The sequence below is a fragment of the Cervus elaphus genome, chromosome 18 (genome assembly GCF_910594005.1).
Source record: "Cervus elaphus chromosome 18, mCerEla1.1, whole genome shotgun sequence".
NCBI lineage: Eukaryota > Metazoa > Chordata > Mammalia > Artiodactyla > Cervidae > Cervus > Cervus elaphus.
Genome location: NC_057832.1, coordinates 84,306,778 through 84,332,863, shown reverse-complemented (window position 1 = coordinate 84,332,863; position 26,086 = coordinate 84,306,778). Strand labels below are relative to the sequence as shown.

General features: G+C 52.8%; 1 protein-coding gene across 1 annotated transcript in view; it reads right to left on the bottom strand.

Annotated features, from left to right (window-relative positions):
• Positions 1–25,878, bottom strand: part of GCK (glucokinase) — a 36,442-nt gene extending 10,564 nt beyond the window's left edge. The window contains exon 1 of the mRNA XM_043872364.1: positions 25,263–25,878. Within this exon, the coding sequence (XP_043728299.1) occupies positions 25,263–25,307 (45 nt within the window). The 5' untranslated portion in view covers positions 25,308–25,878. The remainder of the gene's footprint in view (positions 1–25,262) is intronic.
• Positions 25,879–26,086: the final 208 nt, after the last annotated feature.

Below are 26,086 nucleotides of genomic sequence, written 5' to 3'. Positions count from 1 at the left end.
ATGATTGAGCTAAGCCAAGCCCAGTTATCCTGTCCCGTTTTTGCTGGTGATTTGGTTAATAGTTGGGCTTGTGGCCCAGTTCTGGCCAATGGCAGGTGAAGGGAAGCCTGTTTTTAGCAGGAGGAGGGCCCTCTGGGGGAGGTCAGTGCCCTGCCAACTTTGTGTACATAGCTGTATAAGGGTGTGATAACCGGCACTGTAGCAGCTATCCCGAACCATGAGGAGACAAGGCTGAAGAGAAAAGGCTGTTAGCATATTATGGATGGCAGTGAAGAGAGGCAGAGTGAATTCAGCCCTGATGACGTCACTGACAGGCTGAGTCAGCCCTGGACCCACACACCTCCCTGTGCTGGTTGTGGAAGCGAGCACTCATCACTTAAGGCCATGGTTAGTCAGGTCTTTCATTTCCTGAAGCCCAAAGCATTTCTAATGGATACAGATCCTTACTTAGGAACCAATTCTCTTACCAAGACCCCTTGCTTAAAACTTAAACCCACAGAAGGTCACATAGGAATGGGGCTGACAAAGTCTACAACAAAGCACGCAGATTCAAACATCAATGTTTGCTAAGCTATTCTGCAGCTCTGGGCATGAGGTGGGGTGCAGCTTGCCCCAAGGCTCTTCTCACAGGACACAGCCCTGGAGAGGCCCCCATGCTCTGTGAATCCATCCAGGCTGTCCTCAGAGGCCCACACCTACAGCTTGGACCCCTCTCTCTCTCACACACACACTTTAAAACATAAAACATGCCAAGAAGGAATAGTAACATTAACATTCGTTAAATCCTTCCAGTATGCCAGGTGCTGAGCTGAATATACTATACAAGCTGCCTCGCATCCCTGGCATAAGAGGAGGTGTTAGAGTCTGCTCATCTTTTGGATGGTGGCCACAGGCAGCCAACACACAGCGTGGGTCCAGCACCCAAGGCCAGGTACACAAGGGCTGCCTGGCATCTTTCCCCAAACAGGACTGTGGGACATCACGGGCTCTTATCAAAAGCAATGCTAGTCCTGCAGAGGCCCAGCCCTCAGGCCCCGCTGGGTTTTATCCCCTCTCCTTCCATTATGGCAGCCTGTCCAATAGCCGTAAGCCTGGCACCATGAGGGGTCGTGACCCAGTGGCTTCACTTCCTGTGTCCAGGCCCATGTGGGCACATGTTTGGAAAGGGTCTGGAAGGTTCCGTGGCTGCAGACCAACACTGCAGGTGGCCATAGACTGACGTGGGGATCATCCTCCAAGACGGTGCAAACCCCTTCCTTGAGTATCTGCAGGCGCCACGCTTAGCCTGCAACCCCGAGAGGAGGTGCTCCTAACTGCACAGTCCCTCAACTCTCAAGGCTGTGTGTCCAGGTGGGGTTCAAGTCACAGGGAAGAGGTCTGCCTCACAGACCCCCTGCGAACATCCCCAGAAGCAGGCACTGTGCACCAGACCCTGCCCAGGGCATCTCCAGTTCTCCTTTATGCTTAATCCCTGGGACCCAAGCATTTTATTACCCCTACTTCCTTTCTGAGGCCACAGATCTAGACAGCTCAGATCTGGCTTTGAACCCGGGCACTGGCTCTGAGACCACCTCCCCTCCCCACCCCAGTGGGCTGCCCAGCCCTTCCCAGAGCCCGGGCCGGGTGTCCAGGAGCCCTGGCTTAAAGGTCTTGTTGAGCAGCCTAGGGACAGCAGGGAGTTGCCTGAGGAACCCCAAGAAGCCACCTGTCCCCCAGGTCACAGACAGAGCCTGTCTCCCACTCTCACCCCACAACTGCACCCCTGCCTGCTCACCAAGAGGTCACAGGACACAGCATCAAGGCTCACGGCTACACCCGAATATTGTGTGTGTGTGTGGGGTGGGGGGGGTCTCTTGCCTGAGTAACTCTACTATGCTCCAGGCAGGGCCACCGCCGCCACCTGACAGTGCCATGGCCCCCAGGATCCCGGCTTCTGGTGCCCCGGCCCTCTGGCTCTCCTGGGTGCTCCCATCTTGGCTCTCCTGGGATTCTCAAGGCAGGTATGGGGTTGGCAGATTGGGGAACTGCTTCCCCAGGAGTACGTGGCAGCTGGCCCAGGGTCACCCTCTGTGTGTACACAGCCATCCAGTGGCTGCAGCTGGATGCACATGGGGCTCACACTGCCCTCCAGGGAAATGGATGGGCTCTAAAGCCCACAGGGTGTCCAGCATTTACCCAGCGGTCCCATGCCCTGGCCCTCTGGGGCCCTCGCAGTACTATGCTGGGGTGGGAGGCACTCTCACACCTTCACCTATCTCATCCATCAGAAGGACTTAGCCCGGCAGCATGTCCTGCCTTCTTTCTTGAGCCAAGGAAGTGGGGTCCCAAAGCGCCGAGTATGGCATAAAGAGGGCAGTCGTCCTCAACCAAGTCCCACAGACCCAGCCCCCATCATCTCTGCCCAACCAACCTGGCCCCTCCCACTTTGCTTCCAACCTATACATCCAATGGCTTTGTCCAGACCTGTGGCCTTAAGGACTATCTGCATACCGATGGCTGCGCACTAGGAGGGGAGGTTCCAAGGACCGAGAGGTGTGGGTAGGGCTGGGGGAATCCACCTGGTCTTGGCATGTCAGTGTGTCTGCTAGTCAAGGGGAGACTGGTGCCAAGGAGCAGTTGGATTTGTGAGGCCAGAGTGCAGCAGACAGTCTGGCTCTGTCAACCCAGGAGCAAGTCCCCAAGAAGACACTGTCCATGGAGACCCCTCCTAGAGAGGCTGGACAGTGGAGGGATCAGCTGCTGCCTAGCTTCCGTGCCTCCTTCCAGGGGGTCCAGCGTCACCCCGACCTCTGCTGTCCCGGCCATGGCCCCAGGGACCACTCACCTGGCTTTGCAGTGACCCTCACCAGGTTCAAAGCTGTCTGGACCTGGCTCCTTGTGGCTTCCATCACCACTTCTCTGAGAGGCCAAGAGGTAGGTTTGGGGGGAGGTGGAGACACTTGCATCTGCTGTGGCACAGGGCTGGCCTGTAGCCTGGAAGTCAGGGGCCCACTTGTGCAGCTATGGGCCTTGGAGCAGAGAGCTGCCCACTCAGGCTGCCGGGGGCTTCTGCAGAGAACAATCAGCAGGCAGCTGCTAAAATACTCTGCCCACTGCCACAGAGTCAGGCAGGGCCAAAAGAGCAAAGGAGGCCTGCGTGGGGTCAGGAGTGACAACGGCTGTGGAGTGGTGCCCCATGCCTTCAGCCCACGGGGGTGGAGATTTGTTGCCCAGAGTTTCTGGAGAGGGGGCAGAACCAGTCTATGTCCCCTCCAGTACTTGGACATCCAGGATGGACAGTCTTCACACTGCCCAGGTCAGGAAAGCACATTGAAGAGCTGGCAGGCCGGGAGGGGGCTGCTGAGGGCCTGATCCTTTGTGGGATGAAGAATCTGGACCTGGTCTTGGTCTTGGACCATGGGGACCCCTGGCCAGTTTTCCCCTGAGGTCTGTACTGCGCTTGGGAGGGGAGAGGCAGGCTGGTGGCAGGGAGGCCTGGCCTGAGGACCTGAGCAAGGCAGACTCCTTGTGAAACTGGGATGCAAAGGGTGAGAGACCTCCTGAGACTCTCGGCTCCTCTCCTGAGCCCTCAAAGCCATCATTTGTCCAATCAGGCAGGTGGGTTGAATGAGGGGTTGGAGGGTGTACCTAAGACATCATTTGGGTCATTGAGAGCCAGGCTCAGGCCTGGGCTGAGGCAGGGGTAGGCTGGGGGTGAGGATTGATGGTCGCTGGGGGCTGGGGGTGGGGCCAGGAGGTGGGAAGGGGAGGGGTGGGGCAAGGGTGGGGAGTAGATGGAGGCAGGGCACCACTCTGATGACTGGCTCCACCCTTACCTCAGGGCCATGCCCCCTCCTCCCCGCCCAAGTAGAAAATGCTTATTTTCATCAAAAGTCTTCAACTGTAAATCATAAAAACCTGCCTCAAAAGGTGGGGAAGGTCATTCTTGGGTTTGGGGTCTGCAAAGTCCAGGCCAGCGCTCACTTTGAGAACCATCCCTCCTCCCCACCTCCCAGCTCCTTGCCTGGGAGTGAACTTGTCTAGTGGGACTTGCCTGCAGCTGCCAAGCACTGCTAAAATTAGCAAGAGCTCACAAGTGGGCCGGGTGTCTGGACAGAATGCCAGGCTCTCCAGCCAATGGCCAGTGTGGTCATCCCCAAGGAAGCCCTTGACATGATTGATCTCTTTCCCAAAATAGAGCAAAAAGGGCTTCACCAGACCCACATGTGACAGATCACTGTCCCACCAGACCCTGGCTCTGTGCCTCTGTCTTCACAGAGGGGGCAGGACTCATCCCTGGGTTTGGAGTCCCCACACTGGCCTTCTGGACAGGCCAGACCAAGGAGAAGCTGCCCTTCTATTGGTCCAGGCTCACAGCACCTGACAGGAGGATCAGAATCCCCCAGCTCTGTCCTCTGGGAGGCTGGAGAGGACAGGGCTGGGCAGAGATCACTGGGTCCCTTTCTGGTTTGCTGGACTTCCGGGGCCCTCTCTGGCTTTCAATTTGACCAGTGAGCATCCTTCCCCAGACCCCTTTCCCAGGCCTCCTCCTTACACCTGTGAGGGCAAGAAGGAAGGAGGCCAACACCCCCACTTGCCCACACTAGTTAATCCTCCAGAGCCAGACTCTCATGCCTCAGCCAGCTCTCCTATGCTCCCACCACAGGAGGTGTGCCCTGGCTCATCGCTTCCCTTTCAGGTGAGGGAGTGACACCAGAGGGTCAGCACTGGGCTGGAGTCAAGGATCACTGTAGCAAGCAACAGACCTGTCCAGGGAAGAGAGGCCAGGAGAGGGAGGACATCAAAGATAATGGCTCCTGAGGGATGCCCGGGACACAGAGTTTTCAGTATTGCAAGGGTTGTTCTAAGGAAGTTGGATGTATGTGGTCTCTGCTTAGACTTTCTCAAAAATAAAACAACAGAGCTGCCCAGCAATGGGCTAGGATGTCTCAGCAGATAGTAAGCTCCTGACTTAATGGGAGAGAGAGAGATGTGGGGTATTAGAGAGAGTAGGAGCTGAAGGACTTCTATGTCCTCATTAGTGTCCTCATCTTTTGGTTGCTCAAGGAGCTGATTGATAGGCATGATTTAATTTTCTTTTTAATTTATCTCTAGGAAATAATCTAACAAATTCAGTGATAGATATTCCAGGTTACTCTTTATAGGATCAAAAAATGAGACATAATCCACACACCCAACTTTAGGAAATTGGTTAAATAAACTATGCTACATTTATATGCAGTCATTTAAAATGATAAGATTGATCTGCTTTAGTTGGCATGGAAAGATGTTAATGACATTTTGTTTAAAGAGAATGTGGGACTTCCCTGGTGGTCCAGTAGCTAAGACGCCATGCTCCCAATGCAGGGGGCCCGGGTGTGATCCCTCACCAGGGAACTAGATCCCATATGCCACAGCTAGAGTCCAAATGCCACAGTGAAGATCAAGGGTCCTATATGCCCCAACTAAGACCCAGCAAGGCCAAATAAATAATTTTCTTTTAAAGGAGAGAACATGGTGGCTACCCTCTGAAAGGTCCTCCAGTGAGCCTCATATCTGGCATTCAAGCCACTGTGTAGGCCCCACCCATGCTGAATAGGTCTAACCTGTGTAACTAACAAGCTATTGCAGAAATGATGGACTGAAGTGTGAGGCTAGGCCATCAAAGACAAAGAAGCTTCCGCATTTCTCTATTGGCTTCTTCACTCTATGGGAAGCCAGCACCAGGTCATGAGGACACTCAGGTTCTATCAGGAGGTCTACTGAGAAAAACTGAGGCCACCTGCTAACGGGCATCTCCAACTTGCCAGGCAGGTGAGCGAACCACCTTGGGAGCAGATCCAACAGCCCCAGTCAAGCCTTCAGATGATGCAGCCCCAGGCAACATCTTGACTGCAACCTCAGGAGAGATGCTGAGCCAGAACCTCCCAGCTGAGCCACTCCTGGATTCCAGACCCACAGAAATGGTGTGAGATTAAGTTTTGTTGTTTCAAGCCACTAAGTGTTTATATAGTAATAGATGACAAATACAGAGCAAAAACAGGTTAAAAATATAACACAATCCATTTTTCCCATATTTATTTATACATACATATATATATTTAAATCTCTCTCTTTTTTTTTGGCCACACCACACAGCATGCAGATCTTAATTCCCCAACCAGGGATTGAATCTGTGCCTTCTGCAGTGGAGGCTTGGAGTCTTAACTGCTGGGTCACCAGGGAAGACCCTGTCATATATGTGTATATATGATATACACATGGGAGGAAATACAGAAAAATAGTAATAGTAGTTATCTTGATGATGGAAATATGAGTGACTTTATTTTCCTCTTTGCTTATCTGTATGTCCTGCATTTTCTGCAATGGATTTGTACTAATGAAATAGCATTTAAAAATCAAGTTAAAAACAAAAGGTTGGGCCTTATCTGCTATCTTTGCACAGAGGCTCTGAGGATGGAGGCTCAAAGTTGAATGGGTCAGATTACCAGACTCCATATTCCATGGGAAAGAAAGTGAGGCTGGGAATCGGAGAACCCCGCCTGCAAGCGCCTTCCCCACTGGCCTGACAGCCCTCCCCACCAGCTGGGCAACAGTGTGGGCACTCCCTGACCTGATGCAACAGGGCCTGGAGGTCAGTATGGTGTTGCAAGTGTTTGCTTACAGCAGGGTTGCCGGGAGACTGGCTGCGCCCTCGTGTAAGGGCAGACCAGGGGCCTGGTGATGAGAGGGTATCACGTAGTGTGGCCATGTCAGGGACAGAGGAAGGGGGAGATGAGCCAAGAGACAGCAGACTGGGCTGGGGTCCCAGTAACCACGGCTGGTGAGGACCCAGTGCCTTCCATGGGCCAGCTGCTGTGCCAGATGCTTACATGGATCACAACTGGCCGGCAAGCTCAGGGCCGTCCTTTTAAATGTGGGGACACTGGGACCCAGGGGAGTGAAGGGATTTCTGATACACAGCAGCCATCAGTGACTTAACCAGGATTCACCCCCAGTTCAGCCTGACTCTGGGTGTGCTGGAAGATGAGTCTGACTAGATGGGGCGGGTCCCTCCAGGGTCAAGCACATGCTGGGGGTCAGGAAGTAGCTCTGGAGCTGCTTCCATGATGGAGATGTTCAGAGACCTCAGCTTCAGCCAGGGGAGGTGGGGAGGAGTGAAGGGGTGGCTGGGGGGAGCCGCAGCAGCCGCAGAGGTCTGTCCAGCACAGTGCTTGCCTCTGACAACAGGTGGGCCTGAAGGCCTGGGGCCAGATGTGGGGGTGAAACCTAAAGGCTGGGGCCATGGGAGGGATCGGGGCAGAGACTGGGTGAGGAACAGGGTGTGTCCTGCATATCGGCTAGCTGCAGGATCATTCAGGACCCAAAGGAGGCAGGATAATGCTGAGGTAACATGGGAGCAAACACAATTCGGCTCTGTAGGTCCATTTCCTGTTTGGTATTGGTTACAGCGATTAAACCTGCCCTAATTAACTCTCAGAATGAAAGCACTAATGACCCAAACAGAGCTTCGGAAGGGATTGAATCACACATTTATTTAAGATTTATTGAGCACCTAATTTGTGTTCAGTCCGAGGTTATGAAAATGACTAGTTTTTAGTTCTCAAGGACCTTACAATCTGGCAGAAGAGACAAGCAAATAAACAAATACTAACTGATACTGGCAGAGCTGCAGAGTCTTGGGGGAACACGAAAGAGGCTGGGAGGGTTCTCTGGAGAACAGGGTTTCTCAGGACCTCTTCCTGCAGCCCTTGATGTATGAGCAGGAAATGGCCAGCAGAGAAGCACATTCTAGATTGAGGGGCCAGCAGAACAAAGTCAGAGCCATTTGGAGCAATACATATATTTATAGTGACTTGAAATAATGCACTCAAAGGGTACACAAAGGAAATTAGGCTGTTGTAAATGGCACTTCGGCTAAAGAGGAAATCTGAGTTGGGTTACAGCCCTCTTTATAAATGTATAACCATGAGTGTACCAAATATAAAAAGTACGAATAATAGCTAAAGCAAAACTCAAAGGAACCCTTAATTCACTTACAAAAAGAAAACAGAAAAATCAACGAGCAAAGAATTTCTCTAAAGATATTAAAAAAAAACCCCAACACATAGAATATAAAGTAAACCTAAGAATAAAGGAATCAACAATGATAAAAATAGAAACAAATTTACAGAAAATACGCAAATATGGATGTACCTATGGCTGATTCTTCTTGATGTATGACAGAAAACCACAAAATTCTGTAAAGCAATTATCCTTCAATTAAAAATTAAAAAAAAAAAATACAATAGCAAACTTGAGGGACTTCCCTGGCGGTCCAGTGGCTAAGACTCCATGCTCCCAATGCAGGGGGCCCAGGTTTGATCTCTGTTTAGGGGACTAGATCCCACACGCCACAACTGAAGATTGAAAATCCCACAACTAGGACTCCTTTGGTGGTCCAGTGGTTAAGAGTCCACCTGCCAATGCAGGAGACATAGGTTCGATCCCTGGTCCGGGAGGATCCCTCATGTTGTGGGGCAGCTGAGCCTGTGAGCAGCAACCACTGAGCCTGTGCCCTAGAGCCCATGAGCAACAGCTATTCAGACCATGTGCTGCAGCTACTGAAGCCTAAGTGTCCTAGAACCCATGCTCTGCAACAAGAGAAGCCACTACAATGAGAAGTCTGTAGCACTGCAACTAGAGAGTGGCCCCTGCTTGCCACGACTAGAGAAAACTCTCTCTCCTGGCAATGAAGACCCCATGGACTGTAGCCCACCAGGCTCCTCCATCCAGGGATTCTCCAGGCAAGAATACTGGAGTGGTTTGCCATTCCCTTCTCCAGGAGATCTTCTTGACCCAGGGATCGAACCTGGGTCTCCTGTTTGCAGGAAGATTCTTTACCATCTGAGCCACCAGGAAAGCCCAATGAAGACCCAGCGCAGTCAAAAATTAACAAATAAAAAAATTTTTAAAAGAAAATCCCACAACTAAGACCTGGTACAGCCAAATGAATAAATAAATATTTTTAAATTATATCTATAAAAACAAAAAGTAATCTTGATTAAAAAGGTGAATTTCATTGCATGTATTTTATATCAACATTAAAATAAGAAGAGTAACAGACGAAGTAGAAGAGTCAGGGGTCCGAATTACTGATGGAAAAAGACAAGGGCCCCTGGAGAGAGCTGCCTCATCCTCAAGCCTCCCTGGGCAGTGGTCTTTCCCTTGTAGGAAACACGACCCTGGAAGTCCTTGTTCCAGCTCCCTCATGGCACTTGGAACAGGAAGAGGGAGCTGGAACCTACCTGATCTTGCAACCTACCTGATCTCAGATAAGTGATATATTCAAAATTTCAGTTTCTGTGCCTATAAAACAGTCCTGAGCCTTGGCCCTGGTCAGGTGGGTAGCCTGCTCCTGGGCAGTACCTTAGACATGTGTGCTCTTAGGGGTGGGGGCAAACATTGTTTCTTGCCACCCACAGCTGGTTCCCCTTCATTCTTACTCAAAGAGCCTCCGTTTGTGGCAACGCACCCAGTGCTGGGAGTTGGACCTGCCTGGCCTCACCCCCTTCCTCTTCTGGAGACAACAGGAGGGAGGCAGCTAGGGAACATGTGGCAGCGGAAGCCCCACCCCTCTTGCATTTGGAGCATCACTGGATCTGTTGGTACCCCATACAGTCATGATGGGGAGGACAAGACAAACCGTGGGGTTGACCCAGAGTCTGCCATCGGGGTGTCACTGTATTGGGGTGGGAGCCACCTCTGGACTATTTTTTATGTGAGATTATGAGCCTATCAAAGAATTCAGTGTTCGTTGATGTCAGGTACAGCCTGCTGCTGCTGCTAAGTCGCTTCAGTCGTGTCCGACTCTGTGCGACCCCATAGACGGCAGCCCACCAGGCTCCCCAGTCCCTGGGATTCTCCAGGCAAGAACACTGGAGTGGGTTGCCATTTCCTTCTCCAATGCATGAAAGTGAAAAGTGAAAGTGAAGTCGCTCAGTCGTGTCCGACTCTTCGAGACCTCATGGACTGCAGCCCACCAGGCTCCTCTGTCCATGGGATTTTCCTGGCAAGAGTACTGGAGTGGGTTGCCATTGCCTTCTCCATGGGTACAGCCTAACAGACCATAATTGTCGCATGAGGACTAACAAGTTATTCTGCTTTTCTTCATGTGAGCAAGCCCAAAGAGGGGCACATGTTGGTAATCACCCTCAACAGAGTGGCTCAGGAAAGCCCCCAGGAGGTGGGGCAGGAACTGGACTCCACTCCCTTCAAGGTTATGGAAACTCAGCTGGAAAATGTTTAACAACTGGCTCTCCAGGGGAAAAGGCCCGAGTGGAGGAAGTGAGTGGAGACGGGCTGCAGCCACCGCCCCAGCCTCCCTAGGACCTGGTCCTCTGACCTAGCTGGGCCACCTCGCAGAGGCTGCGGTTCTGGCAGGGGCTGTGGGACCACAGCACGAGGGGTCCGCCACACGCGCTCCTGTCGCTCTGGCCCTACCACCTGCAGATGGAGTGGGGGCTCTGTCCCACCCTCTGACTTACACCAGGTCTAACGATGCCACTGGTCAAGCTGGGTCTGCTGCTGCTCCCCACATGGATTCCCTGCATGGTCGAGCTATATTCAGGAGCTTTGCAATCACTTTGAAAACATCTTAGAGAACTAATTTACAACAGCAAGAGCCTACATTCCTTGTTTTATTTATTTATTTTTTCATTCCTTGTTTTAAATGAAAGGCAAAGATGCCCATCCAAAAACTCCATCCAATTATCCAGGTATCACTAAAACTCTGTTCATATATAGCAACCCACCAGTGATTTTTGCATAATATGGAACATTCAAAACACCGATTACCTAATTATTTAACTCTTAAAGAGTTCAATGGTGGCTATAATTGTATGGAGTACACACAATCCTGTTCATGTCACAACCTATCACGTTGTAGATGTTGGAGGCTGCCATGATCCCCTTGTACAGGTACTGTACCCGCCCCCACCTGCCCCAGCTGGCTCCCAACAGCTCACAGCTGGGCCCTTCTCCTAAGACTTGCCTTCAATCTACAAAGTCATCCCATTCAGAAATACCTGGGAGGTTATCTGCCTCCAGGGTTGGCAGAGAAAATACAGTATGTCGTGCAATATTTGGGACATATGTTAAAATTTTATTTGCTGTTTATCTGAAATTCAAATATAACTGGGCTTTTTTTTTTTTTTTGCTACATTTTTATTTGCTGAATCTGGCAGCCCCTACCCTCCTACCAGGGCCCCCAACCAATAACTGCCCAGTATAGAAGGGCAAAGGCTACCTGGCCTCAGGAGAGACAACTCACACATGAGGCCATTCATGCCCCAGAGCTCCCCATGGGATTAGACTGCAGCTTGACTTCTGCTAAATGTGAATCTGCCTCCATCCTTGTCTTGCCACGTCCCCCATGCACCCAGCCTCAGTCTGTGAATTCTCCTGCTCTCCGTCACAGTATGGTCCCAAGAGACCGAAACCATCTGATCTATGCAGACCACCGAACATTATATCAGCTCACCACATTGATGACATCATCCTAGTTGGACATCATGCTAGTTGAACACAAGAGTCAAGTACCGTGGATGTCTCGTGGTGAGGCACATCTCGAAAAGCCTCAGGGGTTGCCACCTCCGTAAAATTTGCAGGGGCCCAGTGGTCTGAGACATGCCAGGGGCAATTACTTTAAAGTGAGTAACAAATGATTGTGCCTTGTTTCTCTTATCACTAAGAAAGGTGTGTAGAGCTTGATAAGCCTCTTCAGATTTTGGAAGCAGCATATTCTGCACTTGGCGATACTATTCTAACATATTTATTGGATGAAACAGAAGGCTGATAGGTTAAGTGGAGCCAGAGAAAGAAAGCGCTCTGCAGCCAGTCGGCCACAGTCAGCCCTGACTCTGAGGCCATGTGACCTGGCAGCTGTGATACTTGAGATGTTACACTGTGTGGAGTGTGATAAACCCCAAGAGGAGTGTCACAGACCGGACCCCAGGCTCTAGACCAAGGGCCCACCAGCTGCAGCAGAGAACAAAACACCACTTGAAAGGCAGCTCCTGGTCTGTTACTGGGCCCCAATAGAGACAGAACATCTAACCACGGGACACTGAGTGACCGATCATGTGGCCAGAAATGCCCATCCTGAGCTGGGTGATGTCAGAGCTGCTAAGTCATCAGATCAGGCAGACGCCACAGCCATCCATCATAAGACGGAAGAAGGGCGTCTGCAATCAGGCTCAAGCAGGAGCAGGAGGCTCACACCCACCTCCTGTCACTACCACTCCTGCACAGATGCCCCCATGCCCCCCTCAGCTCACACAGATGGCCTTCCCTCTGTCTGGCTGCCGGAAGGGGGCAAAATCCACCCGCTTGGCCCACAGACAGGTCAGCTTGGCCTGTTGGTGCAAGCTGGAAACCGGCATTTGCCAGATAGCAGTCCCACTTAGGGGTGTGGCCGTGGAAGACAGAAATGGGGAGAAAGGCTCTCAAGAGTCAGAGTTTGGGGCAGGCACCCAGTGACTCCCCTTGTGAGGAGAGAGAAATGGCCCACAGGTGAAGGTACCCACAGACCATGGACAGGAGTGAACAGCTTAGCTGGAAGGAGCGAGATTAGAGGACTGGGGACAGGAATGGGGCGGGGAGGAGGAGTATAGAGAAATCCAGGTGCTCAGGAACAAGTCGGCAGAGTTCCAGCCTGTGAGAAGCCACCCACTAGAGAAGAGGCACGGCACAAGCCCGCGGAGGGCTGGCTGGCAGCTTCTCATGTCAGTAGCTTCTCGGCGTTACCACGATGCCACCACAAACCATTAACCATGGCGGCGGATGTGGAAGCTGTGTCTACGCCCCAAAGCATAAGCTCCGTCTTGCCAAGGCCAGCCTAGCTTTTGCTGTTGTCAAATGTATGACCTGCCAGTGTCAGAGACCAACCTTAAACCCCTGGGGTGACACAGTTCCTCCAGGGGACCAACCAGCCACAACCTGGTACAAGTTGATCACACAGAACCGTTCCACTCTAGAAGGGGCAACCACTCATCTGCTCTTCCAGGCACACATCTGCCTTTCCTACCTTCACTGTCTCAGCCAGTGCCAGTACCACCAACCAAGGGACCTCAAATCTACTGATTCGAGATCCCCCACAACACGACCGCAGAACAAGGACCTGCTTCATGGCAAAGGAGGCTTGGCAGTGAGCACACAATCAGGACGCACTAGTCCTCCCACCTAGCAGCTGCCCCCGATAGAGCAGTCAAACAACCTCCTGAAGGCACAGCTGAGCTGTCAGCTTGAAGATGCCCACCCCCAAGTAGAAGGGACCCGTGTCCTCCAGAGTGCAGTGTCCACTCTAACCGCCACTGGGTGATGCTGTGTCCCTAAAAGGTAAAATACATGGTCTGGGAACCAAGGGCTCTTCATCACTCCTCATGACTGATGGGAGGGGATTTGTTCTTTCTGTACCTGCAACCTGAGGTTTTGTGGGCCCAGGGGTCCTGGTTCTCAGAGGAGGGATGCTTCCACAAGAGATACAGGAAGAGCCCCACAGAATTTAAAGTTATGACTGCAACCTGGTCAGCCCTGCTCCTGGGGTCAGTAGCCAGGCAGGATACCTACAGGAGCCAAGTCCCAGGAGCTGGGCTGGGTACAGTGAATGCACTGGGTCTAGGGCAGCCAGAGTGTGGTGGCAGATTTCAGGCTGTGAGGCTACAGTCAGGGCTGTCTTCTCAGGGTCTGGCTCTGCGCTGAGGTCATGGGAGGCTCTGTGCAGGGGAAGCCCCGCTGGAATTGCACTGATAATGGCTCACTCTGGACCCTGTAGGGAAAGTAAGCTGACTTACAAGGCGAGGATCTGGAGTGGGACAGCCAGCATAGGCAAGGGGAGTGGGGAGGACAGGAGAGCAGAAAGGCTGCTGGGGGCCAGCTGGCCACAGGAGAACACACAGCAACAATGTACTTTGCGAGACAGACAGGCGGCCTTGGGCCAAAGCTGAGAGCACCCACGTGAGTGGCTTGGTGAAGGGAGCTGGGCTGCCTGGAGACCACACTGCAGTAAGGACAGGCGTGGACGAGGGTCAGGGGGCCTGCCCAGAACAGAACCCCTGTCCTGTGTCCCCGCACCAGCTCTCTGACTCCAGAAGGCAGCTGATTCTAGTGCCTCAGGGAGCCAGCGCCTTGGGAACTCCAGTGGGTGCGCTGCCCCAGCAGAGCCCCCAGTCCTTCCTGGGAATCGTGTGTAGCGGAACTCATGGAGAAGAGTTCTCCTTTTGCTCTGATTGTAACACTGTAAGGCTGTGGGTCTGGAGTTTCTATGGCCACATCGTCCGGAGGGGAAGGCGACACCAGCCCCAGACAGAGGTGGACAGAGGGCCCTCAGCCACCCTTGGACCTCAGATCCTGCTCCCCTCCCTTCATCTCACCTCAGCACATGGAACTTGGTCCCATCAGCCAGTCCATCCCCTCTTTGCTTCCCCTGCTTCCATTGAGTTTGCATTGCTTATGGCCAGAGATCCTGACGAATCCCTGGACAATCATCTATCAGAGAAGCTGTCAACTGCACTCTTCAGGGTGGTAGCCACTGACTACATGTGGCTCTTGGTCACTTGACACGTGGCAAGTCCAAATTGGGAGAAGCTGTACGTGGAAAATACACATGGCTTTGGAAGGCAATATAAACCACAGCGTGTAAAATATTTCATTAACAATTTTTATGTGGATTGCATGTTTCACTGATAATACTCTGGATTTTTGTTTTGTTTATATACATATGTAATCTTTTGACCATGCTGCATAGTGTGGATGCTGCAGGATCTTAGTTCCCTGACTAGGGATCAAACCTGAGCCCTCAACAGTGTAGTGGAGTCCTAACCACTGGACCACCAGGGAAGTCCCAATAATATTCTGTTTGTGTGTGCTAGTCTCTCAGTCGTGTCTGACTCTTTGCGACCCCATGGACTGTAGCCCACCAAGCTCCTCTGTCCATGGAATTCTCCAGGCAAGAATACTGGGGTGGGTAGCCATTTCCTTCTCCAGGGGATCTTCCCAACCCAGGGATCAAACCCAGGTCTCCTGCATTGCAGGCAGATTCTTTACCATCTAAGCCACCAGGGAAGCCCTTAATATTCTGTTTATAGTGGGTTAAATAAAGCTTTATGAAAATTAATCTTCCTATTTCTTTTTACTTCTGTAACACAGCTGCTAGAAAACCCTGCATTTCCCCTGGACAGTGATGTGTGGAGTTGTGCCTGCATTAGAGAGAAGGCTAGCACCTTGAGAGTCACCTTCAGACACAAGCACAACACTCAGCCGTGCACAAGGGAAAAAGCAGTCAACTCCTGTGTTGCTGTCCCTTCATCCTCACAGACAGGAAGTGCCAAGTCCAAGTGCCCGTCCCCTAGGACAGTGATTCTCTCCAGCACTAGTGATTCTTTCCTGTCACCCACGGTGTCCCCTCCTGGACGTTCTCCCTGCCTCCAAGCCCTCACAGACATATCCTGTCTGGCTAGCTTCCTCCACAGGTCCCTATGCAGTATCCCTTCTTGCTGGCCTTCCTGGCCAACCCACCTGGAAAGGAACAGAAAGGAAGGCCAGGACTTATACCTCATCCCAAACTCTCTAAGATGCCCACAAGCCACCCTTCCTGGTCCTCAGTCCCTTCCTTCTACTGTTAGTGGACCCCTAGCCCCTCCCCTAGCCTGGTCCCTCCTGCCCTCCACTGGGCCATGCAGGACACTGGTACCAATTTCCAAATGCAAAGAAAATTTCAAGCTGTGACCTTGCATGGGTCTGGGTTTGGGAAGCCTCCTCTTTTGCCCTCCTCAGGGCTGCCCATGAGGGGAAATAGCTCTGTATGTTCTCTTTTATTTTATTTTGACTAAACGTGTCAGAATTTGATTAAGTGTGTGTGTATGTATGTTGGGATGGGGGAGGTGATGTACAGCTGAAAAGAAAAAGTCCTCGAAGCCAGTGAGCCAAAGTGTAAGGCAGGCAGACAGGGCTGCGCTCATCACTGAGGTGGGGGTGGGGCAGCGTGGGAGGCAGAGCCACAGCCCCCAAGACATTCTAGCCCTTGGAATCTGTGAAACGTGACCTTACATGGCAAAAGGGACGTGGCAGATGTTTAAGAACCCTGAGATGGGGAGATGGTCCTGGATTATTTCATGGGCCCAATAATGTCATAAGCATCCTTATAAGCGGGAGGCAGGAATGTCAGAAAAGATGTAATGACAGACGCAGAGGCTGGAGGGAGCAGCTGCCAACTTTGAAGGTGGAAGAAGGGGCATGAGCCAAGGAATGCACATGGACTTCAGAAGCCAGAAAGACCAAGAACATGGACTCTCCTCTAGAACCTGCAGAGGAACTGGCTCTGCTGACACATTGATTCTAGCCCAGAAGACCCATTTCAGACTTCTGACCTCCAGAACCATCAGTTGATAAATTTGTTTTGTTTTAAACCACTATTTGTGATCATTTCTTACAGAAGCTATAAGAAACTCATGCAAAGAGGGGCCAGCATTTATATTTTTATCTCAACTGTGTGAATATGTGCTCAGTAGTGTATGACTTTTTGCAATCCCATGGACCATAGCCTGTCAGGCTCCCCTGTCCATGGGATTCTCCAGGCAAGAATAGTAGAGTGGGTTGCCATTTCCCACCACAGGGGTTCTTCCTGACCCAGTGACTGAACCCACATCTCTTAGTCTTCTGCATTGGCAGGTGGATTCTTTACCACTGCACCACCTGGGAATCCCTTTTAGCATTAATAAAAGTATCCACATTAATAAATATAACTCTGGGCAATTGTGCTTCCCAGACATGCTGTGAGGGATGAGCAGTGTTGTGGGGTAGGAAGGGATCACCCTACCATATGTGTCCCCAGCTGGTACCCGCCTTTAAGAGGACTGCCAAGCCTCAGAGTCCCCCGGAGGAGGACTGTACACAGCAGCAGGAGATCACTGGTCCAGAGCATGGCAGAGAACCTGTGAGGCCTGGCATCCAGGCTGAATGGGTCCAGGCTTTCTTGGAAGTCCAGAGGTCTGGCTATATCTTGGCTCTGCACGTGCCCACCTGTGTGACCTTGGGCACAACCTCTGACGGCTCCCGATTCATCACAAGCAAATACAGGTATAGAGATGCACCCCATCCCATGGAGCAGTTTGAACATAAACTGGCTGGACCACAAAAGGAGAAGACACGGCCACCAGCACCTGTTGGACCAAGACACCACATGTGGGCATGTGGACCTCACTGGACCCAGGGGTCTCAGAGAGAGGGTGCTGGCCACTCTCATGTCCCCCTTGACACATCTTTCCCTGCCTGAGGTCTCATGGTGACTTACGAGCGTTTGCTGTACCATGGGATGAGACGTGGGCCTGTGACAGACCTGGTCAAGCAGGTTCCAGGCAGGTGCCCTCTCTCAGGTATGGAGGTAGTAAATGTACACCCACAGAGGGAGCTGGATGACACAGGGGAGGGGCTGGCACCCAGCGCTGTAATGCTGCTCCTGTCCCATAATCTCCTCCTGGGCAGGCTAAGGTTCGGTCATTGGAAAGCCTGAGTCCTGCCTGATGGTATTTTTTTCACACTACTATTATAATTTCCAAGTGATTTGCTTCTATCAGTGATTATATGATTGTGTGTGTGTGAGTGTGTGTGTGTGTGAATAGGGAAACATTCACTATTTCTTTGTAATGGACTGAAATCACCGCAAAATAGTGGGCCCCTCGTGGGCTATTTTAAAAGACATCTATCACCATTCTCATTGACTTTTTCTTTACAAATGTATGCATTGGCTTTTTTCATAGTATGTTCAAGGGACCCCCTGCCTGCAGGTGAGCCTAAGGGGGTTACACGGGCCAGGGCCAGGGGAAGAAAGCAGCTGCTCTCCCCCAGCACACTGGTCTTGATGTTTCTCCCTGTGTGCATGGCCCTCAGCCCCATCAGCTGAAACAATGCTGCCCTGGAACCTCTGGAGGAAACAGGACCTTGGCTAGATCCAGGAGCCATGCAGGTCATATACATATATATTTGATGTACATGACACGAGTTTCATGTGAGCCTGTGGATGGGAAAATGATGTCCCAAGACATAGAGTGAGGATACTGTATCATCTGGAAGAGGGTGTGTCACGGTGTGGCATCACCTTCCTTCTGCCTGTCTACTTGTGGGACTTCTCTGCCTTCTACTCAGTGGGAAGCTCTTCTGGAAAGGTCAGTGCTTGGTTACCCAGCATGAGGGGCTCCTCTACTCACCCCTTTGAGAGGCGCACACTTAGGGGCTCACACCCCCACAGTAGCCCTGGCAGGTCATAGTACAGGAGGGGAAACTGAGGTCTGGAAGGATTTCAAAGTTACCAAGTCCTCCCTGCTAGGAAAGGAAAGAGTGGGTTTGAACCCACAGCCTTGCCAGGCACAGGCTGGGGGCAGAGGGCAGTCCTTGGAGGTGGAGCCACCTCCTTCCCTGCTGGGTGCCCAGACTGGTTCTTCTTTTCTGGGAGTGCTAACCAAAGGAGTTTTTTATTTTCTCCCACCCCTCACCTCCCCTGGAGATGAAGGACAGATCTGCTGGGTCTTCATGGGCAGGAAGCACATTCACCCAGGTCTGTCCCCACTGTCCTGTGGGGGGTCAGCAGAGCTCCCCCCTGGGCAGGATGGCCAGCAGGAGTGGGCCCCCACGGGCCCTGCTTGAAGGACCAAAGCCCGTGGGGAGCTAGCTCCACCACTCCTCAGCATTTATGTGGTTTGCCCAGGGCTTAGGGGTCTGCCAAGCTGTGGAGGGTCAGGGTCAACTGGAAGGTCAGCAGGCATCTATAGGCATTCGTTGGACAAAAGGCTGTGGTCCTGACTACATATCCCCAGGTAGGCTGTGCTAGGCCCCTTGGAGGGGTGGGAGCCAAGGAGCAGTGTAGTCAGTGTCCACGCTAGAGCAGTGAGCAGTGCCTTCCTTCACAGAGTTGGGTGGGTGTGGGGATGCTTCCTCCACCCAGAGCCCTGGTGCTCTCAGACAGCATAACTTCAAAAGCTCCTGGTTCCCCCAGTCTCCATCCGATCGCCCTCTGACCCCACCTCGCAGAAGTCTCCACACCCAGCCCATGTGGCACATGCTGCTATTAACCCATTTTACAGACCAGGCAAGTGAGGCCCAGAGCCGCCCAGATCTCACAAGGCCTCAAGGAAGCCAACTCCAGAGCCCAGGCAGGCTCTGCCCTCACCAGCAGCCGCCTTTGGGCTCATGAAGTCACTGCTGAAGAACAAATGTGCTCACTGAACCCAGGTCTCCATCACTCACCCCTGTGACTTCAGCAAGTCACTTGGCTTCTCTGCCTGCAGAGCCTTCTTTCTGTGACATTAGGGGCAGGACAGCTTCTGAGCAGAACAGCCAGTGCAGTTGAGCATCGGGCAGACCCGGCCGGTGGGGACCTGGGACCAAGGACCCATCACGGAGGCCCTTCCCCTCTTGCTTGGGTCCAGCACTGGGGGCGGATACTTGGAACACCCCTCCCCTGCCTGCCCCTGCCCCCGCCTGGGCAGGTGTCAGCTAAGAGAGCAAAGCAGAGATGGACTAAGATGCATGAGGAACATGGGAACGGGCTGGGGATCAAGAGTAGGGCAGGACGACTGCAGAGGGGCTGAGGAATTGGGGTCCAGGGGGTGCTAGCTGCCCACCTGGAAAGGTGGGCTCTCTGGTATGGCCAGCCCCCACATCTGGCCCCTCATCCCCCTTATCCCACAGGATTGCTCTGGCTCCAGGAACACCCTCCAACCTTCACGGCCTCTGTAGCCCCGCTCCTTCCAGTGCCCCTTCCCAGGTACCTCCCTGCAGTCTAGCTTATGGCTGGTGCAATTCCCGCTGATTCCAGCTGCTGGCGGGACCCCCAGCATCCAGCTCAAGGAGCCTGTGGGAAGATTCAGAGCTGGAGCACCCTGACCCAGCCCAGCCCTCAGGAGGACAGCCAGGACCTCTGGCATCGATGGCTGGAGGTGGATGAGCCAGACTGGCCTTTTTAGGGGTCAGGGAGAGGCCTGGACCAGGAGCTCGACTCTCTTGGAAAGGAGGGTCCAAGACCAAAGAGAGGAAATGTAAATACTTGTCCAAAAAGCAAAGAAAGACACCCCCACCACCAAAAAAGCCATCATCTGAGTCAGGGGGAAGTGGTCCATTTTCTGGGGTAGAAGGTACATCTCTTTCTAGATATAAACCCCGCTTTTTAAGAAACATGCCAGATGGGTTTAAACCTCACTGAGAAAAGGGGAGGCTGGAGCTAGTGCTGTAGCTATATTTGAAACGTGAGTGGCTGCAGCAAGGGATTCCTTGGAGCAGAAGTAAACAAACAGAAATGGATCCTCACCAGGCACGTGTACTTACTGGAACTTAGTCCTATAAAACAGGCTTTTCCAAATAGCTCGATGGCCTGTACACAAACTGGTCACCAGGAAACAGCTGCTGTTTCAGAAATAAAGGGATAGAATACATGGCACAAGAGAAGAGGTGGCAGCAGTCAGAGCTCCAGGGGCCTTGGCTGACGCCAAGCAGCATCCCCAGAGGCCCTCAGAGGCTGAGGAGGGAAGGGGCCTGGGAGAGGAGTGTGTGGGCCCAGGGACACCCTGGGGCTGAGTACAGCAGGGGTGCAGAGCAGGGGCCAAGGGGATTCCAGTCTTGGAGGGACCTGCGCAGGGGGTGATGTGGAAGGGAGGGGGTTTGGGGAGGAAAAGGGGGTCTCTTTTCACTGTGTGTCCAGCCAGAGAAAGAGAGAGAGAGAAAGAGAAACGAGACACATAGAGACAGTGAGAGACACACGGAGATGAAGAGACAGGAGGAGAGAGACAGAAAAACAGAGAGAAAGCGAGACAGAGGAAGAGACAGACAGACAGACACACACACACATACAGGAACTGTCCTTAGGATCAGTATCTATCTGAGACAGGAAGGGAGATGAAGGTGGAGGGGAGGGGCCAGGCCTGCTCCTCTGACACAGGACTGGGGGGGGCGGGTATTCCAGATCCTTCCCGGGAGGGCCTCCCTTCATCACAACTCTCATCTCTCTTGCCTCAGGGTGGTTTCAGGGCAGCTCTGCAGAAACTGGGGGAGGAGGCCGAGAGCACTCTGTGCCTCTCTCTCTCTTCCTCTCTCTTCCTCTCTGTTCCTCTCTCTCTCAGCCCGTCTGCCCTCCGGTCCTGCTCTTGTCGGAGCAGGCATGGGCCTCGCCGGGTCCCTACTGCCTCTCACTGCTGGGTCCCCTTGGCCTGCTCCTGACCCCAGAAACCCCAGACGACAATGCCTCTCTGGAGCAGGGAGATGTTTGGAATTCTAATTCTGTTTCTGAGGCGCCTGGACCCTGGGGCCTGGGATGCAGGCTCAGCTCTCCTGGAGCAGTCTCTGCCTCACAGTCTGCCAGCTCAGCCCCCCTGCGGGACCGCAGGGACAGCGTGTCACATGCTCAGAGCCAGCAGCTCCTGCTTGAGAGGGGCCCACGGCAGGCAGGCATGGCCCCAGCCCCCACTGCTGAATCCACACCTTACTGGGTCCCAAGAGCCCGGTCGCCCCGTGCTCAGGGTCTTATCACCACTCTGCTCGGGGGAGCCATCTGCTCCTCCCCACTCTGGCCCCTCTGCCAACACATCTGCTTGGGGGCCACCTGGAGCTTTGTGTCCTGAGCATCTGGCAGTAGTAGGGCCTCCAACCAGCTCAGGGGGCAGGGGCCCCAGATAGGCTGGGACAAGTTCTGCCGGGGAAACTGGGAGAGCATGCCTGCTGAGTGATGCACTCTCACCCCATCTCTGAGCCTTCTGCTTCAGCAGCACAGTGCCCAGGGCAGCTGTGGAGGCTGAATGAAGAGAGGTCCGCCTCCTCCCCAGCTCTCCCCCCACCCCAGTGCTATAGACTGAATCTGTGTTCCCCCAAATCCATATGCCAAAGCCCTAACCCCCAGTGTATAGTATCAGGGTGTGGGGCCTTTGGGAAATGATCAGTTAGGTGAGGGCATGAGAGTGGAGTCCCCACAAGAGGAAGAGACCAACATGCTGTCTTACCTCTGCATCCCCCCTCCACTATGTGAAGACCCAGCAATAAAGAAGCAGTCTGCAAGCCAAGAAGTGAGCCCTCCCCAGAAGCTGACCATGCTGGTATCCTGATCTCAGACTTCCAGTCTTCAGAGCTGTGAGGAAGCAATGTCTGTTGGTTAAGTCACCTGGTCCATGGTATTTTATTTTGGCACCTGGGCAGACTAAAACACCTCCCCAGTTTTCCTCCTGAAAAGTGCTCCCCAAATCCACCACACACAGCTAACTAAATGGGCTATGGAGCCCCCATCCCTCCTGCCCACTAGCAGAGGGGCACAGATGAGAGAGGGTAAAGAATAGACCAGAAACTTCCAAGGGGGCTCCAAGAACCCAACCTGAGGCCACTCAGAAGTGGTGGCCATCAAGAGATAGAACTCTATAGCAACCTAAATGTCCACTGACAGATGACCAGGTAAAGAAGATGTGGTGTGTGTGTGCTCACTTGCTCAGTTCTGTCCTACTCTTTGCGACCCCATGGACTCTAGCCCGCCAGGCTCCTCTGTCCATGGACTTATCCTGGCAAGAATACTGGAGTGGGTTGCCATTTCCTCCTCCAGGGGATCTTCCTGACCCAGGGATCAAATCCGAGTCTCATTTGCAGGCAGATTCTTTATCACTGGGCCACCTGGGAAGCCCTAAAGAAGATGTGGTACATATATACACTGGAATACTACTCAGCCATTAAAAGATAAAAATAATGCCACTTTGTAGCAACAAGGATAGACCTAGAGATTATCACACTAAGTGAAGTAAGTCAAACAAAGACAAATACCGTATGATATCACTTATATGTGGAACCTAAAAAATAATACGAATGAACTAACTTACAAAACAAAAATAGACTCACTGGCATAGAAAACAAACATATGGTTACCAAAGAGGAAAAGAGAGGGAGGGAGGGGTAAATTAGGAATTGGGGATTAATAGATACACACTACTATATAAAAAATAGATAAAAACAAGGATCTACTGTATAGCATCAGAAACTATATTTAATATCTTGTAATAACCTATAATGGAAAAGAACATGAAAAAGGATATATATATATTCAGTCCATGGAATTCTCCAGGCCAGAATACTGGAATGGGTAGCCTTTCCCTTCTCCAGGGGATCCTCCCAACCCAGGGATTGAGCCCAGGACTCCCACATTGCAGGTGGGTTCTTTACCAGCTGAGTCACAAGGGAAGCCCACATATATATCTGACTCACTTTGCTGTATACCTGAACTAATACAAATCAAAAAATTCTTTTAAAAAAAGAAAAAGATATTTTTAACCTGTCTACAGAGGATGGAACTATGGGGAAAAGATAGAGCTCCACGCCGAGGGAATGACTCACGGTATTGAGGTTCCACAGCCACAGGCTGGAGGTGGGGGGAAGCGGCATCACAGGAGTAGGCCTGCTCCCAAGGAGCTCTAGAAGAACCATGTATGAAGCTGCCATCCCCCCGGGGAAGTCACTAAAAATGGTATTGAGGCCACACAGTCCTGCAAACTTAGAGGATGACCCCAGGTGATCTGAGATGTCAGCATAGGCAAGAGGCACCAGGGAAACAGAAAGAACAAAATCAGCCACACTTGAGGCCCCTCCAATGCAACCAGAACACTCTCTTTCTGGGAGCCTGCAGTGGATACAGCCCCAGCCAACCTGCTGAGGACAATTTTGAAATTGCTCACTGCTCCAGGCCAAATGGCTAGTGGTGAGGATGGCATTTGCCAGGGGCACAGGGCTGGACCTGGGCAGGCCTGGCAGCAAGACCTCAGACCCTCAGGAGGGCCCTGAAACCAAGCTGAAGCTTCCCGGCTCCCAGACAAGAGGTGGGCCCTCTGGGCAGCCGGGACAGACAGGAGGGGTGTGCGCATCGCCAGCAGCCCCTACCTCCCTTGTCTGGCCCTGGCAGCCTGCTGACTGGTGCTGTAAGGGCAGCCAGCACAGGCCTGAGACAAGTGAACAAATCAGCAGTACTTGGGCCCTCTTTGGAAATTCGGCATTTTGCTCATCAGAATTTTTTGCATTGATTTTTGATTCTTTAGAATTTGCATTAAAATATTTATCTTGACGATTGATGTTTCTGGTGCCCCTTTAAAGAATGGGCCAGAGGAGGGGCCTCCCTCTCCTCTTGACCCTGACAAGGCTGTTGGTGACCCCCATCCCCCCAGTACCCTGGAGCCAACCAGCACCCCACGCATGTGGAACAGAAACAGTTCACCATGGGAAGCACTGTATCCCCGGGACAAACAAGAAGGCGGCATGGGCCAGCCCCTGTCTGATGTGGTGGGCTCCCCCACAGCAGGCCACAGGCCCCACCTCTCACTGCCACCGTGCCAGCTCTCTGCTTGTGCCAAAGACCCCCTCTCCCTTCTCTCCAGCTGCCCCCCTCCATGGCCCCTCCGCATAGGATTTCTCATCCAAACTCCGGCCAGAGCCCCGGTGACCAGCAGATGCGGGCTTCCTGTTGCCTGCAGCTTGTGGGCGCCCCGACCCGGGCTGGTTGTTTTTCTCCTAACATCATTAGCCCTGCCAGGAGCAGAACCAGGCCAGTGTTTATGCTGACCTCGTCATTTCACAGAAGAAGGAGAAGGAAAGACATGTGAGGGGGAAACCATGCCAAAGGGACTGGATCTGGGCCCTCTCCCCCATCTCCCCCACCCTGCCTGGCTGAGGGGAGCAGGCAGGCGCTCCCCTCCGCCCTGTCACCAGTTCTGGCTCCTTTCCTCATTGCTTGGGGCACAGAGCTGGCTCACAGGATGTCTGGATTTTTCTTTGTTTTGGAAAAAGTAACTGCTCTCCACTTCTTACCAGGAGCAACAGTTCTTGGGCTTAAGTGATTCTGGAGGGGAGGTGTGGGCATCTGAGAGCTCTCACGATGTCTGCTGAGTCTTGCCTCATGGCTAAGTAGTTGGTTCTGCCACTAAGATCCCATATCCTCCCACCCCCCTCCCCAGCTGGGGTTTTAAATTCCCCAGACCCTCCACCCAGCAGGGGTCACTTCCCAGGCCTCCTGGCAGCAATGACTTCCAGGTCACAGGGCTGGACTCTAGAGCAGCAGGTAGAGGACTCAGCGTGCCCAGCCAAGCCAGTGCCCCACAATTCACTCCCAGCAGATTGTCCCTAAAGCGCCTGCGCATACACTCGGCTACGGAGGCACAAACACTCGGTCAAGTTAAACAAGCCACGGAATGCAAGAACATGGAAGAAACTCTTCTAGAAAACTGACTGTGGCAGAGAGCTACCTTTTCCTTCTTGGCGATCTCCATCCTGGCTCTGTCATCCAGCATTTGTCCCGCAGCCAGCCCAGGGGAGCTGGGACCCCTCAGCGTTCCTCGACAGGCTTCCAAGGCAGAAATATCCCTGGACTTCTCCCAACCAAGGGTCACGGCTGGCCCAGGTGTCTGGTTGAGTATGGTCCACCTTCTGGCTGGTTTCTGGCTTGATGTTCAATCACAGAGTTTCCTCCTTTTCATTGCTCTCCAGTTTTCTCTCCTGGGTCACAGTCGGGACCTTTCCCCACTGAGGCCTCGTCAGGCTAGGTATGGTCGGGGGAGGGCCATTGCTGGGCTCCCAGGGCTGGTCAGCTTTCTCTTTGGGCTGTGCTGAGCTGTGACGGTGTGGTGCTCTCTAAACAGACTCAGCAGAAAAGGTCCTCCTTCCTCCCGTGTCTGGGGGACAGCCTTTGAGTCATGAGGCTGCAGACTGTGCGTCTCTCACACACCAACCTGCTTCCCTGAGGCTCCGTCACCGCCCAACACTTCCTGCTCCGACCAGGTGTGGAGTGGGGAATTCTCCTGCCAGGGCTTTCTGCACTCCTGTGAGGGCCCACGCTGCCATGGCAACCAGGAGCAGGCCTCTGTGCTCACGCCCTCCGGCCTCTGCAGGGCTGACCATCCTGTCATTAGAGCTGCCATGCAGAAAACTGGGGCTGATGGCAAAAGGCCTCCATCTTGACATCACCATAGCGACAGCCTGATCGTCTTATCACTGTAGGCTTTGCCACCTGTCCAGTTCCCAGGGGAGACTCAGAGGGTCTTCCAAACTCAAGTCCTAAGGGGGAGAGGCC